The 18925-nt window shown below is 39.3% G+C and overlaps 1 protein-coding gene across 1 annotated transcript in view; it reads left to right on the forward strand.

Moving 5' to 3' along the window:
* LOC101845646 (mucin-5AC) overlaps positions 1-14347 on the forward strand; it is a gene marked incomplete at its 5' end in the record, with an annotated part of 30715 nt that extends 16368 nt beyond the window's left edge. The window contains 6 exon segments of the mRNA XM_013087523.1: positions 488-643; positions 1791-1931; positions 2832-2955; positions 4078-4140; positions 7072-7230; positions 13383-14347. Of these exon segments, the coding sequence (XP_012942977.1) occupies positions 488-643; positions 1791-1931; positions 2832-2955; positions 4078-4140; positions 7072-7227 (640 nt within the window). The 3' untranslated portion in view covers positions 7228-7230; positions 13383-14347.
* Between the last annotated feature and the right edge of the window lie 4578 nt (positions 14348-18925).

Raw genomic sequence — 18925 nt, forward strand, 5'->3', positions numbered from 1 at the left:
ATGTTAAGCGTACGTGTTCGTGTTTTGGGACTAGGGCGTGGTATGGTGGGGATGAAGTGCACTTTTTCATATTAAGTGTGTGTGTGTGTGTGTGTGTGTGTGTGTGTGTGTGTTTATGTATGTGTGTGTGTGTGTGTGTGTGTGTGTGTGTGTGTGTGTGTGTGTGTGCTTGTGCGTGTGCTTGTGTGTGTGTGTGTATGTTTATGTTTTGTTTTCTGATTTTTATATGATATTCCACCATTCTACCTATTTTCTGTTGTTATTTCATCTTATCCCCTTTTATATGTAAGCTTCAGTTCAGTTTTGATGAGTTTTGTACTTGTATTTGTGTGTATGTGTGTATATGGGTTTGTGTGTGTGCATTTTTGTGTGTGTCTGTGTATAAGTGTATCTTTGTTAGCATGTGAGTGCTTTTTGAATAAACGTTATAGTGCAAACTCCGTTAAACGCCAAACAATTCCATCATGCTCGTCTTCCCTGCCCTCAGAACCACATCTGCGTCATCGCCAAGTTCCGAGTCTTCAGCCACGAGCGACATGAGCCCGATCAGTATGACCAGTATGACCTCAGAGACAACGCTTACGTCGGCTACTAGCAGTTTTGTCTTTTGTCTCACTGGTTGTGACGCGTTCCCATTCGGCCGGTGAGTCATGAGACTATCCCAAATACAACAAATTGATGAAGGCTCAATTTTCCGAAAAAAACGGATGTTTGTAAAAGAACACATCCAACAATCCATTCATCTATTTATTATTCCCACCAACTATGCATCTAACTATCCACTCAGTCTTTCATCCTTTCTTCCATCCATCCGTCCATCCACCCATCCATCCATCTGTCCATCCACCAATCCATCTATTTATCCATTGATCCATCGATACATCGTTGTACTTGAAATTATACTTTGTAAGATTTTTAAGTATTGTCAAACTAACACTACCCTCCCTTCATTTTCATACTCAGAGGCTTAATACAATATGAGGGTTGAAAGTATAACAGTGCGGAGGGGAAGGATGGTGTATTTTTCTTTTTATTATAATAATAATAATAATATTAATAATAATAATAATAATAATAATAATAATAATAATAATAATAATAATATAATTATAACAATAATAATATTAATAATAATAATAATGATAATAATAATAATAATAATAATAATAATAATAATAATAATAATAATAATAATAATAATAATAATAATAATAATAATAATAATAATAAATAGCAGATAATAATATGCTGCGCATTTCCATTAAAAATTTTTTAAAAGCTCAATGAGCATTACATTAATTTTTTTTTTATATCACACTCATTTGTAGCTTAGAAGTACACGTGTTATAAAATGCGAGGCGTCGTGGTAAAATCAGGAGCTGTTCATTATAATAAAATCGAAGTAGCCGGCATTTTTCTGCTTATTTGGCAATATTATTGTTTTGAGTTCCTTCTTTTGGCTCAATCCCTTCTGTGGCCAATTATAAACAGATTTTTGTCTAGATGTTGTTGAAGTACATTTATCAAAGGCACAAAAATGTGAATTTACAGTTTTCAAGGACACCCAAGCTTTGGAACTCTACACCGAGGTCGATAGGCCAGAACATTAGTCATTTCTCTACATAAAGTGTATTATTAATTAAAATTGTATATTATTATTTAATGTATTGGTGGGTTTTCTTAATAAGATATTCCTCAAATAGCGTAGTCATGAAAAAAATGTTTCAAAAGTTCCTTAATTAGATCTAATGAACTTGAGTATTCCTGTTGTCTAACGTCTGTGTTCTCAGGTACCCTGACTGCGACAACTGCAAAAATTTCTACGACTGCCCGGGTGGTGGAGCAGCAGGAGAGCTCAGGTCTTGCTCGTCCATGCTGCTGTTCGATTCCACCACATCCCAGTGTGCTATGGATTCCGACGTGACTTGTTCGTGAGTGTGGATAATTAATTGTATTTTTCTTCTTTCAATGTAGGTATTTTTACAGGCCATTAACACAACTTAGATACTATAGGAGGTGGGCGTTTGACCCTGCCTGTTACTTGTTAGGGCAAACCAGAACTAAGAGGGATACAACTTCCAAGCAGAAAGACCGAGAAATTCGATAAAATCTTCTTCCGGATCGGGAATCAGACTCAGGTCTGCTGTGTGCGACCTAACTGCTACACAATAGAGGCTGGTCTGATAACTGTTAGGGTGTCCTTTTTTACAAATTGAGTTCTTTAAGCGTGGGGATGATTATAATGCTCATCCACGGATGGAAATCTGTCTATCTATCTATCTATCTATCTATCTATCTATCTATCTATCTATCTATCTATCTGTCTGTCTGTCTATCCACCTACCTACCTACCTATATATCTATCTATCAGTGTACATGGCCATGTATCAGCCCTCCATCTCAAGTCTTTTTATCCAAACCGTTACTGATAGGTTCTCCCTCTTTACAGTTCGTTTGTTTCTGTCGGTCTTGCTTTTTTCAGCAATAAATTACTTTCATTTTTCTCATTTTTCTTCGCCTTAGATCATAAAAGCGGCTGTTGTGTGCTCTGATACCAACAAATGTCCTTGATTAATTGTTTCACTTTGTTGTATGAATACGTCCCTTCCACGTTTTTTCTTTAACGTTTGGTTTAGTTTTTGTAAATTTTACGATATTGCGACACAATAAGGTCAAATAGGAAGATTGGAAGTGTCCGGAAAAAAAAGGAGAGAGGATAAGGACGATGTATATTTGATAGTAAAGAATAAGAATATACTGAGCACCCGCCAACCACCCACTTTTCTGTTTTCCTTTTTAAAAAAGAGTTACTTGATGGCATTCCTTCGCAGAACAACTTCCGCTTCCTCGGCGACCTCTGCTACCTCTGTAACGTCAGAGCAGTCCGAGCAGAGCGCAATGGCGTCATCTACTTCTGTGATCAGTGAAACGTCCAGACAGTCAACGACATCACAGGTGAGGGAAAATAGTTTGTTTTTGTTTTTGGGTTTTTTTCTGTTTTTGTTTTGTTTTGTTTTTACTTTGTATTTTTTTGGGGGGGGGGCTGTTTGCTTTTTGTGTTATTATTATTATTATTATTATTATTATTATTATTATTATTATTATTATTATTATTATTATTATTATTATTGTTATTACTATTATTATTATTATTATTATTATTATTATTATTATTATTATTATTATTATTATTATTATTATTATTATTATTATTATTATTATTATTGTTATTATTATTATTATTATTATTATTATTATTATTATTATTATCATCATCATCATCATCATCATTATCATCATTACTATTGTATAATAATAATAACAACAACAACATTTATAAAGCGAATATCCACGCTCTCCATAATGATGTATGCGCTTTACACGTACACGTATTATTATCCCAGCAGACCCCTACCACACCCAGAAACATTCTCGGCTTCCCTAGTGGCATAAAGTGCATGCTGCGGTTTTTACGCGCTCAAACACTATCAAACTACCCAGATCTATCACTGTCTATATATATAGTTGGGCACCCATTTCCATTTGGGTGAAGTGAGATAAATTCCTGTGAAGTGCCTTTCCTAAGGATACAACAGAAGGTCCCAGACAGGATTTGAACCCACGACCTCACGATTGCGAGTCCGAGGTGTAAGCACTAGGCTACCAATGCCACAAGGCAGCAACAGAACGCTCTATAAATACGGGTTCCTTTACTTCTGACATTCGGTATATGAATAAATGGCAATTAAAGTGTAAAGTTCTCAAAAGAGCATAATAAGTTATGACCACACTGATAATAATAAAGCCGAAAGAAGTGGAGGTAAATTTGCAGAAGAAATCAATTATTGGTGTTGGTGAAACCCAATTTAATCAAAGCAAACAAACAAACACACAAAAAACATGTAAAGGAAAAATAGGCTTTATTATTTATTTTAACAGATTTTGTTTCGCTTAGATGCATGCCAGTCAATAATAATATTATAACTTGACAAATAGATACAGTAGGCTATGTCTACTGGTCATAGTTCTTGGAGTTGGAGTGAACACTGATTTGTTCGAGTTGTCCTTTTCCCCCAGAGCTCAGAGACCAGCGAGGCGATTATTTGTTTAACCTTCAGTTCTTCCGTCTGCCAAGACAACGTGAGTATAATATAATTTTTTTAACAGGAGTTTAGTTCATTTAGTTGATTTTTAAAACGAATTTGTACTGCTTTTATTTATGCATCGGTTGACCTTTAGTAGGAAGCTCTTTAGCATTTCTGCACTATGGAGAAATAGGAGCAAGACGAAAGTAAAAAACAGAAAAAAAAGAAATTGCGAGAGAGAAAGATGTAAAAAAAAAAAAACAGCTACAAAAACATAAACAGCAAAAAAAACTACAAAAAAACACGACCGCCAGTTCTGGAAGATAGAGAAAATGGAGTGTAGAATGACGCAGGGTGGTGAAAGCCGAAAGGAAGCCGCAATTCCGAGAAACCTCCTGTCGACCAGAAGAACCACCAGACTTGGCATCTTGAATGTTCGTACAATGTACGAGGCAGGGAAGGCATTGCAGGTTGCAAGAGAGATGGAGGCCTACCAACTGGACATATTGGGTCTTTGTGAGACAAAATAAACAGGAGAGTGCCATCTTTCTTCAAGGTAAATATTCTCTGCTCTGGACATCTGAGGAAAACTCGCCACATACAGAAGGAGTAGGTATTCTGTTATCGACACAGGCCAAGCGGGCTTTTATAGGATGGAAAGCAGAGGGTCAGTGACTAATATCAGCCGAATTCCGTTCACAGAAGAAAGACATCAACCTTCATGTAATCCAGGGATATGCCCCTACCAATGATAAGAACCAGGAAGTGAAAGAGACTTTACAAAATACTATTGATCAGGTTAGAAGGAAAGATATCTTGATTGTAATGGGAGACTTCAACGCTAAGGGTGGCAGTGGCAATGTAGACTTTGAGGAAATCATGGGGAAACACGGACCTGGAGTCAGAAACGTGAATGGAGAACTATTTTTGGAAATATGTGCAACACATGGGCTCATGATAGGAGGAACTGTTTTCCCACATAAGCAGATACACAAAGCAGCATGGGTGTCTCCAGACCAACAAACTGAAAACCAGATTGACCACATATTATGAGTCAACAAGAAATTCAGGAGATAAATAAGGGATGTTAGAGTTTACAGGAGTGCAGACGTAGCTTCTGACCATCATCTGCTCATTTCAACAATCCGACTAAACCTAAAGCAAAGAAGGGGGATTGTCAATCATAGGTGTCGGTAAAACGTGGAATTTCTGAGAGAGCCATCGTAAAGAGAGGAGTTTAAGGTAGAAGTTCAAAAGAGGTTTCATGTGTTGGAAACACCAGTCGAGGATAGCAGCGTGGGAGAAACATGAGAGGCAATAAAAAGGCTGGACCACTGTGTGTCAAGAGGTACTGGGGAAAAGGAAACGTGAGCACAAGACGTTTTATATCTGTCACCACTCTGGGGAAGATAGAGGACAGGAAAAAGAAAAAGGATCAGGTGAACAGGAACAAGACAAGAGCAGCCAAAGCAAAGGCCAAGAAGAATGCACCAAAGCAATGAAGGGTGTAAAAGTTAACATATGGAAAGACAAAAGAAACTATGTAGATGACCTGGCGCGCGAGGAAGAGGCAGGGGCTGGAAACATAAGAGGACTGTATGAAACCACCAAGAAACTTGCAAGCAGATACAAAACCGCAGATGTGCCAGTTAAGGATAAAGAGAGAACGCTTCTCACAAATCCAGACGAACAGAAACAACGCTGGAAGGAGTATTTCAAAGATCTACAAAACAGACCAAGGCCAGAAAAACAGTTTGACATTTCACCAGCAGAGATTGATCTGGAGGTGCGTGTAAAAAAAAGCCTAGTTTAGAGGATATCAAGCTGGCCATTAAGACACAAGACAGCAGGCAAGGCGGCCAGCCCAGATGGAATCCCCCCAGAAGTTCTCAAGGCGGATATCGATACAGCGGCTGGGATTCGTCTTGGAACTATTGGCAAGGTATGGACGGCGAAGAAATTCCACGGGATTGGAGAGAGGGATCGTTGTGAAACTACCCAAGAACGGAGACCTGTACAAGAGTAAAAATTACAGAGGAATCATGCTCCTGTCCATTCATGTGACGATTTTAAGTCGTACCATACTGGAAAGACCGAAGGAAGCCGTGGATGTAAAACTAAGAGAGGGGCAGGCAAGATTTCGTAAAAAGAGATCATGTACAGATCAGATTGCAACTTTGAGGATAATAGTGGAGCAGTCCATAGAGTGGAACCCTTCCCTGTACGTTAACTTTGTTAAGTTCTATGGAATACCAGACAAGTTCGTGACGTTGATCAAGAAGATGTATGAGGGGATGAGCTGCAGTATCTTACTTGAAGGGCAGCGGACAGAATCGTTTGAATTGAAAACAGGAGTGAGACAAGGATGCCTGCTATCGCCTTTTCTCTTTTTATTGAAAGTGGATTGGAAAACGAGACAGATAACATCGGGACAACGCGGTGGCATTCAGTAGACCCTTTCCAGTCAGTTCGAAGACTTGAACTTTGCCGACGACTTGGCACTTCTTTCTCACAGTCGAGTCCAGATGCAACAGAAGACAGATCGCCTCAGGACCTTCCCCCGTATTGTTGGATTCCTTATTATAGTTCTTCAAATGAAGGCAGCCCACGTTCTTATCACACTGTAGGGGGCACCATTGGCGGATGTTGAATCCTTCACCTACCTGAGAAGTGTCAACAACAAGGCAGGGGGAACAGACGAGGACATCAAGGTCATAATCCTTGACGTAATATTTTGTTAGAGTTTGTTTCTGGCTTCTTTTATTTTTTTTATTGTGGGTGCTTTACGTAATAGAACATTAGAACATTTTGGGCGGCACTGCACGACAGTGCTCTATGGACGAATGGCGCCTGAATATTACCCCACCACGGTAGTATTCTGAAACAAACTCTTCTTCCTGGAAAGCACTGAATTTCAAATTAAACCAAACAACAAAGACAGAAATCAAAATGTGAAATACATGTATTTCTTGTCATCTTCCTTCAGGGCATCCCTGCTGGAGACTATGGCGACTGCGGGAACTGCCAGCTGTACGTGCGCTGTACCCTGGGTGGTGAGAGCAGCCAGGGCGACTGTGGCGCGGGTCTGTCCTTTAACAAGAACACACAGTTGTGTGACATGCCCGCCAACGTGGTCTGCTAACAGGTAGACATACTAATGATGATGATAGTAATAATAGTACTAATAATACTGAAAACAAAAAGAATAAGAATAACAATAGAATTTAATAATAAAATTAATAATAGTAGTAGTTATACTATAACAATAATAATAATAATAATAATAATAATAATAATAATAATAATAATAATAATAATAATAATAATAATAATAATATAGGGGGTTTTTTCAGTTCAATTATACACATAACAAATTCGAATGCCGTATAGAAAAAACAAATTACACCTAAAAATTCCAAATATACAAATGACGTCATAAAAAGTTATAATACAACAATAACAAGTTCAAATGTAAACATAGAAAACTCAAATGTAACACATAGCAAATTCAAATACCACATAGCAATTTCAAATGTAAATATGCTTGAAATGGAGAACAATGAGGCTAAAAGTATAAGAAGTGTATAAAGGTAAGCAGTAAAAAGTCAAATCTAAGCCGTGTGGTGCCACAAGGAAGAAATCCCGTGAAACGAAGCTAACTGTTAATTTTTTTAAACCCGAAAAATAAACCCACATGTGAGGCGGTATTCCTATTCTTCTTCTGGAAAAACGAAAGAGAGCTTCAAAACAGACTGCAGCGCCATCTGAATCAAAGAGCGAACTTCCGGCAGACACTTTTTTTGGCTGAGTGGCCCATCTTGTTATGTACTATCTTTGATTCAGATGGCACTGCAGTCTGTTTTGAAGTTGTCTTTCGTTTTTCCAGAAGAAGAATAGGAATAGCACCTCCAAGCGTGCGCGGATCAACTGCTGTTCATCAGCAGTTCGGGTTCATTCAGTGTTGAGTTTTAGGGGTTTTTTTTATTTCAATGACCTCTCGCAGTTCATCTAAAGTCAAATTTGTTGAACTTGTGACCTTACGATCATTCATGTTATTGCTACTTTTCGGTAATTAGCTGTGGATTGTTTTGTAAATGCCAATAAAGCAGGGGAGATTGCTCTCACTACTTCCTCTTCCCAACCGATCAGCCGTTTGGCCGTTGTCTGCTAAATTTTGTTCCCTCATCATGGCAAGTCAAATCAGATCTAGTACCCATTCAACAGGTTATGGACCCAGTTCACGGTACAGATGACTTTTAGTCGATGGGGATGAGAATAAAATTAATGTGAACAATGGGAGGTGAAGTTTCTAGGGTACATGAGACTACAGAAACTGAAAGATGTCGTATTGGCAGGGGATGATGAAGAATTTGACCTTGTAAAAAATGAAGAAGCATATGCTAAACTTATCCAGTTTTTAGATGACAAGAGTTTATCTTTGGTTATGCGAGATGCTGTAGATGATGGAAGAGCAGCTCTCAAGATTTTACGTCAACACTACGCAGGCTCAAGCACTCCAAGAATCATTAGTCTCTACACAGAACTGACTTCACTCGTGAAGAAACATGATTAAGAAAGTGTGACAGACTATATCATCAGAGCCGAAACAGCAGAAGCAGCGCTGAAAAATGCTGGTGAGACTCTCTCTGATAGCCCTCTTATAGCTATGATCTTAAAAGGTCTACCTGACGCCTTTCAATCGTTTGTCGCTGTGATCACGCACAGTGAAAAGATAGAACAGATAACAGAATTCAAGATCGCCTTGAGGAGTTTCGAAGAAACTGAAAGATCAAGGGTCCAGTCTGGTGATTCTCTTCTGAAGAGTGCGCAACGAGCAGCCAGGCAAGGTATCGGCAGTGTTAGAGCTGCTACGGGTGACAACAAGAGTCCACCCACATGTTTCATATGTGGACAACCCGGACACTTCTCAAAGAATTGCAGGCAAAAGAAACTGTGGTACAAACTATGCAGAAAGAATAATCACTCTGATAACACGTGCAGATTTCAGAGGAAGAACACAACAGACACAGTTAATGAGGCTGCGGATGCACGACGCACAGATGACCAAGAACATACATTCGCATTCAAAGTGAAAACGAACATTGCTGAGAAATGCGAGTATGAAATTCAAAGATTCTGATGGTAACCCTGTAGATGTTACTCTGTAAAATGCTCTGTATGTACCAACTTTTCCTCAGAATATTTTTTTTCGGTTCAGACCGCTACTGACAATGGTGCAAGTGTTTCATTCCACTCAGATACAGCAGAGCTTCCTGTCACAGATGGTGTTGTAAGCTTTCCAATTGAAAAGTGGGGGAAATTATATTATCTCAATACAAACAGTTCAGATGATACTGTTGACAAAATGAATTATACTCAGGATATTACGGGTTGGCATGAAACACTTGGTCACTGCAATTTTGATGATGTTTTGAGGCTTGAAAGTGTTGTTGATGGCATGAAGATAAGTGGGAAGGCAAAGAAGAAAGAATGTGAGGTGTGTATGAAGGGAAAAAGGACGAATGAGAGAAGTAAGAATCCACGTGAACGTGCCACTTCTCCTTTGGAGTTGGTTCACACTGATTTTACAGGTCCAATTACTCCTACTTCACGTGAAGGCTTTGAATATGTAATTGCATTTACAGATGATTTTTCAGGTGCCATGTTTGTGTACTTTTTGAAAAGTAAAAGTGAGACTGTGGGGGCAACAGAAAGGTTTCTTGCAGATTCAGCCCCTTATGGGAAGGTAAAGAAAATAAGATCAGACAATGGGACGGGATTCACTTCAGGAGAGTTTAAGGCACTCCTAAGGAAGAATCAGATTAAGCAAGAAATGTCTGCTCCTTACTCGCCCCATCAAAATGGGACAGCTGAAGGGCAGTGGCATACCATTTTTGAAATGGGGAGAAGCATGCTCCTTGAATGTGAGCTGCCAAAAGCGTTGTGGCCATATGCAGTGCACACAGCAGTGTACAATCGAAACAGATGTTTCAATGCAAGGGTGAAACAAACACCTGTACAAGGACTGACAGGGAGCAGACCAAATATTTCGAACATGCGAGTATTTAGCTTCGACTGTTATGTATACTCTCAGCAGAAGGAAAAACTAGACGAGAGATGCAAAAAGGGAGTTTTTGTTGGATATGAGAGGTGCAGTCCAGCATACTTGCTATATTTTTCTGATACTGGGAAATTGATAAGATGTAGAGTGGTACACTTTGTCCTAAAGAAAGCTTTTGTTTGTGTTGAAAGGGAAACTCAGACCATTGATTTTTCAGATGATGATGTTTTTGTAAAACGTCCTATTCCTATTGTTGAAAATGTTCCCGAAGAGAAGTCGGAATGTAAACAACCAGAAAATGTACCATCCTTTGTTGAACAAAATGGGAGATATCCCAGAAGAGAGAGCAAACCTCCTTCTTAACTGTCTGACTATGACACAGAATTTGATGAAGATAATGTCATTTTGAATGTTGATTTTTGCTACAAATGTTCTTCTTTTTCTCAAACATTTAAAGAAGCTACTGATTCATCTGAATCAGAGGTTTGGAAAGAAGCAATGCATGAAGAATTCAACTCCCTGAAAGAAAATGGTACTTACACTCTGACCACTCTCCCTGAGGGTAGACACACACTGGGGGGGGGGGGGGTGTATACAGTCAAAGAAAGTGCAAATGGTTCCAAGTCCTACAAGGCTAGATATGTCGTTGTAAAGGGATATAGCCAAAGAGAAGGACCAGATTATCATGAAACCTTTGCACCTACAGCAAATTTGACTTCAGTGCGTGTTCTCATGCAGATCGCTGCACAGTATGATTTAACTTTGCATCAGATGGATGTGAAGACAGCATACTTAAACGCTCCAATAGATTGTGAAATCTATGTGGAACACCCAGAAGGCTTTGAAGTAAAAAATGAAAGTGGACAGAAAATGGTGTACTAAGTTGAACAAATCTTTGTATGGGTTGAAACAGTCTGGCAGGAATTGGAACCAAATGTTGCACACGTTTTTAGAACAGAATGACTTTGTAGAGTCTCCTTGTGAAAACTGTGTTTATACCAAACATGGTGAGAAAGGTATGGTTGTGATTCTTTTTTGGGTGGATGACTTGATTGTTGGTTCAAACAATGACAGTCTTTTATGTCCAACAAAGCAGTTGTTCAAAGATACATTTAAGATGAAGGACATGGGAAAACTGTCATACTTTCTGGGCATTAACGTTGAACAAGGACATGGCTTTGTTAAGATGAACCAAAATGTGTACACTGAGAGGTTGCTTGAAAGATTTGAGATGTCTCCATGTGAACAGAACTTAGAATGGAATGAAAGTGAACTTGTTGATTCCCATAGGTATCGAGAGATTGTTGGAAGTCTAATTTACCTGATGTTGTGAACTCGACGACCTGATATTTTCTGGGTTGTTAGCAGACTTTCTCATTTCTTGTTGAACCCCCTCCAGTGTCACTGGATAGCACTGAAACACGTGTTGATGTATCTGAAGGGAACTGCACACTATGAGATGGGCTTCAGAAAGAGTAAAAAAGGCCTGAAGCTCATTGGGTATAGTGACTCTGATTGGGCGTCCAGTGTTGAAGATAGACGCAGTACATCAGGTTACTGTTTTGGTTTGACACAAGAAGGTCCTCTGATTTCATGTAAATCAAGGAAACAGCCAGTCGTGGCTCTGTCAACCTGCGAGGCTGAATATATTGCTCTCACAGCCGCAGAGTAGGAGGTTTTGTACCTCTGTCAGTTTCTTTATGATATTGGAATTAGTCTTGGAGATAATTTGCCTGTGGTCTTTGAGGACAACCAGGGCGCAATTGCCCCAGCCAACAACCCTGTGAACCATCGAAGATCAAAATACATTGATGTTCGGTACCATTTTATACGTTCCGAACTGAACAAGAAGGGATTCGAACTCGAATACTGTCCAACTGGTGAAATGTTAGCAGATTTGATGACGAAGCCTGCTACCAAAGTTAAGCTGAACAAGTTCAGAGATATCGTTTTTGGAAAGTAAATTATTACGAGACCAGGTGTTGTGAATGGAGATGTGAAAACAGATGTGCTGAAATTGAAATTAATGCATTAATGTGGTTACATTGAAGGCTGTTGTATTTGAGTACTACTTACACTGTATTCAAATTTCTTTCACATTTTTTTGTGTACCGGTATCGTAAACATTACATTTCTTAAAATATGCTTAGTAGACAATGCTTAGTATATTGATCTACGTTTACTACATTTTTCAATATTTATGGTTGATGAATGAGTGAATGAATCGTTTTCGATCAAGTGGGGGTGTTGGACTTGTGACCTTACGATCATTCATGTTATTGTTACGTTTCGGTAATTAGCTGTGGATTGTTTTGTACATTCCAATAAAGCAGGGGAGATTACTCTCACTACTTCCTCTTCCCAACCGATCAGCCGTTTGGCCGTTGTCTGCTAAATTTTGTTCCCTCATCAAGGCAAGTCAAATCAGATCTAGTACCCATTCAACAAAATTAAACGAAGAAAACAATCACCCTTTCCTCCGGAAGAGGTTTCTTGTCAGCGTAACCATTTTAAAAAAGCGTTCTTTCAAAATTTATTTTAAAACTTGCTAGTTTCACTTTAATTTTTTTAACTCAAGTAGGGTAGCTCTGTTCGCAAAGGGTGTGCATTTGCGAAGAGGGCGCAACAGAATTTTGAGGACACTTTTTTAATTGGCTCAAAGAGAGAAGTGGCCCCTCTTGTTATGTAGACTCTTTGATATTACTAGCTGGGCCCCCTTTAGATGAAAGGAATGATCAGTGCTTTAACGTCTGCCGAAAGTCATTGGCTTATGATATTTACATTCTACTGGAAAGGAGCAATAAAAATTAGAAGGTCTCAAAACAGTGCGCACGGTTAGTGAACGGAAATTTTAACCTCCTATTCTAAAATTACAGAGACAGAAGCGTCGGCCTACAAAAGCGATCGGCGAAATAAAGAAATTGAGCTTTTTGCAGCAAAACTGTCTCAAAACTGAAAAAAAAACGAAGGGCGTCATGATCTGGAGAATATTTTAAAGAATCTTTTGGCGAAAACCGCATGTCGATCGATGCAGCCATTAAAAAGCCTTTTGAATAGCAAAATTCGGCCACCACAAATAGATAATAGATTATATAACCATTAATATTAATGTAAAGGTAATTAATAGTAGTGGTAGTAGCAGCAGCAGAAGCAGCAACAGTAGTAGTAATGACTAAAAAACAGTTTTTACTCGTCTCTTATTTTCAGTCCACTCTTACTCATCTGTCTTCATACAGGCATAACCAGACTTCACTTCCGGCGAAATGACATCACCATAACAAGGCCACAGTCAGAGCAGTCCTCGGATTTCTACATTTTGTAATTTGATTGTGTTTTTGTGCATTATGATGGGAGACTCAAAAAAATTCAAGAGCCATTTTTGGACTCTCACTTCTTCAGTGGCACGAATAATCCTGGCAACTAAATGAAACTACAAGAGACACACTCACTTTTAACTAAAGAAAACGTGAACCTTGTAATTTCCCCATGTTTGAATACTTAAAATCTCATGTTAACTACGATATTATCATACCGAAGTGTCAACGTGAAGAAATTATGTTGCTTGCAAACTCTTAATAAAATTTACACGCTTAAACTGAAATGTAGATTTCCTTTTAACCAAATGCTAATTCTATAATGTAAAAAGTAGATCCACATGTACACAATCTCGAAACGGTTTTTTGTTAATGTGAACATGTTGACATTGTTTTTAGACTTACTTAAAGGTGCCTGTACAGCCGATGATGTGTAGTGGATGAAAGTGTAGTACATGCAAGGATTTCTACATTCATAACGTAAGTTATACTGAAAAAGTAGTAACACTCAATAATGTGGATTATTTGAAGCAAGTCTTTTATACACTACATTTCCATTCGACATGACGTTTATCTTTTTCTGAATTGTTAAGAATTGATTTTCCGTTATTTACAAGCCGAGATATTTGTTTTGTAAATGCAGTAAGATTATACTTTTTTTTCACCCCTATTATTGCAACCTATTTAAACAAAGTACAATATTCCCAAAGCTCTAAATGAATTCAAACTTACTGAACGACGTTTCTGTCTTAATTGGACGCTCTTGGATGGTGTTTGATGAAATGGTTATTACGTTTTGTATGCTTCTCAATAGTACCAGTGTTTGTTGATTTCCGGGTCTTTGTTTGTTTCATTGTTTATGAAACAAATAAATATGTGACGGACAAGAAGGTTTATGACTAAGTGTATTATTCTCTTTATGTGAAGAAAACTGGACAGACTGGTTCTGGGAAATTTGATTTTGATCCAACTCACTGTTTCTGAGTGATACATGTACCATTAATTTGATTAGTTTTCATTACTCCCCCTCCCATAAATCTCTCTCTCACTCACTCTCTCTCTCTCTCTCTCTCTCTCTCTCTCTCTCTCTCTCTCTCTCTCTCTCTCTCTCTTTCTTTCTTTCTCTCTCTCTCTCTCTCTCTCTCTCTCTCTCTCTCTCTTTCTTTCTTTCTTTCCCTCTTTCTCTGTACCTCTCTCCCTCTCTTTCCTTATCCCCATCTCTTTCTTTTTTTCCCTCTTTCTCTTTCTCACTTTCTCGGCCTCCCCCCCCCTCTTCTCTCTCTCTCCCTCTCCCTCCCTCTCTCTCTCTCTCTCTCTCTCTCTCTCTCTCTCTCTTTCACAAACACCCACACACACGCACATAAGCACACACACATACACTCACAGAAGAGCAAACACAAGGACACACCTCCCCCCTCCCCCACACACACACACACACACACACACACACACACACACACACACACACACACACACACACACACACACACACATACACACATAACGGGGGCTCTCGTGGCCTAGAGGCTAAGGTCTTGGCCTTTCATTCAAAGGTCCCGGGTTCGAATCCGGGTAGCGACCGAAAAATTTTCTTCTCTAAAATTGTCTCCTTTCACCTCCTTTCCTGCTCTCAAGGAATGTTCTGTTGTCTGTGTCTCTTTCATTTCCACTTTCTGCCCCCACCCCTTCACCTCCTTTGCCCCCTCCTCTGGGATCCTGACTCTTGCTGCAGCCTTTCTACTGCTACTCCTTGGCTCCTCCTTACTGCTGTCTTACTGCCACACCCCTGATCTTCTGGTAGGAAAGATCTACACCTAGCCTTCTCGGACAAGGGCGAAAAATCTCGGAGGGCCCGTGTGCAAGTTGGGCACGTTAAAGATCCCTTGGTGGTCTAAAATCGATAAGAGTAGGCTTCGGCGGCCACCCGGGCAAAATTCAAAATTTCCTACCAACTGAAGATATTAGGTGTGTCCTGCGCGCTCATATGACCTTATGCAGCTGCGAGCGCCGTAAAACACTTTACAAAAACAAACAAACACACACACACACATAAATTCACTCATAAACGTATGCCCGCACTTACATTTTCTGTTTATCCCTCTCACTCTGCTATTTTTTTCTCTGACCCCTCCATTCCCTCTATTCTCTACAATTCTCTGTTTCACTCACAACTGTAACTAAAACCAACCTTGCCTTTGCGTAATCTGGTCTTTCTCTTTATCCTGCTTACAGCAAACCTGATTAGATAATACCGAAATGTTTAAACTACCAACGTACTAGAAAGATTAGTTTCTAAATTTATTGCAAGCGAATTAATAAAGTGTATCTTTTCCCCAAATATGCATGTTTTTCCTTTCCTCTCTGGGACGCCTCTGTCACAAAAGGTAGAGTGCGGTATGTTTTATTAATATTCTTCTTGTTTCCATCAGTTCTGAAAGCTGATATAATTCACCCTGATTAAAACCATTGTGGATCTGCATGCTGGTCTTTCGACAACGCTTAAAGGCATAGTGTTTTGAGGTTCTTTAGCCCCTTCATTGCCAGTTCTGAGACTGTTTGGGTCAGAGACTGGTTTGGAATCAAAGGTTGAACTATAAATAGAAGAGAACTACATGTACTCTGTTACATAATTACATGAACATTGATGTCAACACGTCAGTCTTTATGGCTTCATTTTCCTGAGTTAATATTCGCCTATTTTTTTTCTTTTTGTTGCGAGATGTAGTTGTCGAAGACCCCCCTCCCCAATATTTTCTGTCTTATATACCCAATACCACACACACATGACACCCCTTCCCCTTCATACACTCCCGGGCCCAACACCCCACTTAGCCCCCTTCCCAACAACCTCTTGACCAAATTTGTATTCAAGAGACTGAGGGAACAAAGAGTTTGGGAGTTTACAGGGAAGAGCAGTGTTTTGCAAACAGAAAGGTCGTCTCAGCGAGATGAGTTCACAGTCGCTTTCTTTGTGGAGTCGAGAGCGTTGGTGGTCACTGGGATGTCGGTTGAGAGGGGAAACGACATTACCAAACTTCTTTGCTAAAGCAGAAAAGTAGCCCACGATGAATTTGTATTCGTGGTTGGTTGACGGGTACTTTTGTATGGTTTGATATTTTTTTTCCTATCCTACGTCTATTGTCCTAATAGGTTACTTTCTAGTAACACTTCTAATCTTCCGCACTTATATGCCCCTATTTGTGTTGGAAGTACCTTAAAACTCTCTTTAAAGCTAAGCATTTACATGCCTTTCGACTGGGGTTTATGAAACGCAGGGGTGCGCTTTTACGCCCCACCTGCCCAATTACTCAATTACTGGCATGGGCAGTGATGCGGTTAAGAAGAAGCATAATAACGTTGTTTTTTTCTGACACGGTGTTTAAATTCTGTTCACTTCCTCTGAGGCCAGACACCAATTAAACATTTTAATGTTCCAGCTGTTTGCAGGTGACCAATCCAAACCCCTGATATGAATTTGAAATGTGCCTTTTTATCGAACTAGGACAAGGTAATACTTCACTTGTGTCTGTGGCGTTGTGGTAATCTGGTAAGGCTCTTTTATGGCGTGAAGAAAACAACAGTTCGATTGTTGTTGGGGAAGGGTTGTTTTTTTTTACGCAGTCATGTCTAGATTACTCTCTTTCTCTCTCTCTCTCTCTCTCTCTCTCTCTCTCTCTCTCTCTCTCTCTCTCTCTCTCTCTCTCTCTCTCTCTATCTCTCTCTCTCTCCCTCTCTCTCTCTCTCTTTCTCTCTCTCTCTCTCTCTCTCTCTCTCTCTCTCTCCCTCCCTCTCTCTCTCTCTTTGCTATCTATCTATCTATCTATCTATCTATCTGTTCTCCCTCTCCCCCCTCTCTCTCTCTTTCTCTCTCTTTCTCTCTCTCTCTCTCTCTTTATCTATCTATCTATCTCTCTCACCCTCTCTCTCTGATTATTATTATTATTATTATTATTATTATTATTATTATTATTGTTATTATTGTTATTATTGTTATTATTATTATTATTATATTATTATTATTATTATTATTATTATTATTATTATTATTATTAATAATGATAATGTAGTAATAGTAGTAGTAGTAGTGGTAGTAGTGGTAGTAGTGGTAGTAGTGGTAGCAGTAGTTGTAGTAGTAGTAGTAGTAGCAGCAGCAGCTCTTTTCAAAGCCCCGACACCTTTTTAATCGAAACTTTAAGAAATATGATTTTTTATTTTGGAAATTCGAAAAAATGGTTAGGGTTCCGGGTAAAAATATGAGAAAATTAGTAATGGTTGTTGTCGGGGTTGGCATGTCTGGGGGGGAGGGGGGGGGGGGGGAGGGGGGCGTGTTTTGTTGGGGTTTTTGTTTTGCTCGCAACTGCATAAGGTCATATGAACACGCGGGACACACCAAACATTTTCAGTTAGAGGATATTTTGAATTTTCCTGGGTGCTCTTATCGATTTTGGACCACCAAGGGATCTTTAACGTGCACACGAGACCTCAGAGATTTTTCGCCCTTGTCCGCGAAGGTTAGTTGTAGATCTTACCTACCACAAGATCAGGGGTGTGGCAGAAAAACAGCAGTAAGAAAGAGCCAAGGAGAAGCAGTAGAAATGTTGCAGAAAGACTCAGTAGTCTAGAGGAGGGGGCAAATGAGGTGAAGGGGTGTGGGCAAAAAGTGGATACAAAAGCAGACGACAGAACAAGGTTAGAGAGCCGGGAAGGATGTAAAAGGAGACAAATTTAGAGAAGAAAATGTTCCGTCGCGAACCGGATACGAATCCGCAACCTATGGAATGAGAGGCGAACACCTTAATCTCACGAGAGCCGTACTAGCATGTGTGTGATAGGCCTATGTTGGGGGTCTTTCTGTTATTGCTGCCGATCAGAGAATTATAAACTGAGATGGCAAGCTATTTTAACCGGTCAGTAATATTAGTCTACCCAAAATAATGATGGGTTTTAAACTGAACACTGAAGATTTGAAAATTGAGAATTTTGACGTAAGTACATCGTGTGTATCAGTATCAGTAAAGGTATTCAAGGGTACTGCTTAAAGTATAATCCTGGTTTCTTCGAATTAAAAAGGGGTTTTTTTTTTCAAATCTTTGAAAACAGAATTGAATAAGATTAAAAAATAACATTTTTGTAGACTAAAATCTAAAAACGTCGACATCCCGATATCAACTTTTTCTTGTTTAGAGCGTTTTGTCATAAAACATGTAATTAGTAACAGTCCCCGAGTAAGCAGCCCAAGGTGACGGCACACTGTACAGTCCCCCGAGGAAGCTACGCGAGGCAGGAGACTTGGCTCCCAGTGGATAGCGCGAACGGACTGTCCCCTTACGACTTCCTTCCTTATTATGCACTTATACCCCCTCATCCAAATTTACCCCCGCTCTCAAGTTTAATTTCATTTTACGTATTGTAACATTAAAAATGAATAAATGTGTAACATTTATGGGCTTTCCACATTTGCATAC

This window comes from Aplysia californica, unplaced genomic scaffold (genome assembly GCF_000002075.1).
Source record: "Aplysia californica isolate F4 #8 unplaced genomic scaffold, AplCal3.0 scaffold00598, whole genome shotgun sequence".
In the NCBI taxonomy this organism is placed as follows: Eukaryota; Metazoa; Mollusca; class Gastropoda; order Aplysiida; family Aplysiidae; genus Aplysia; species Aplysia californica.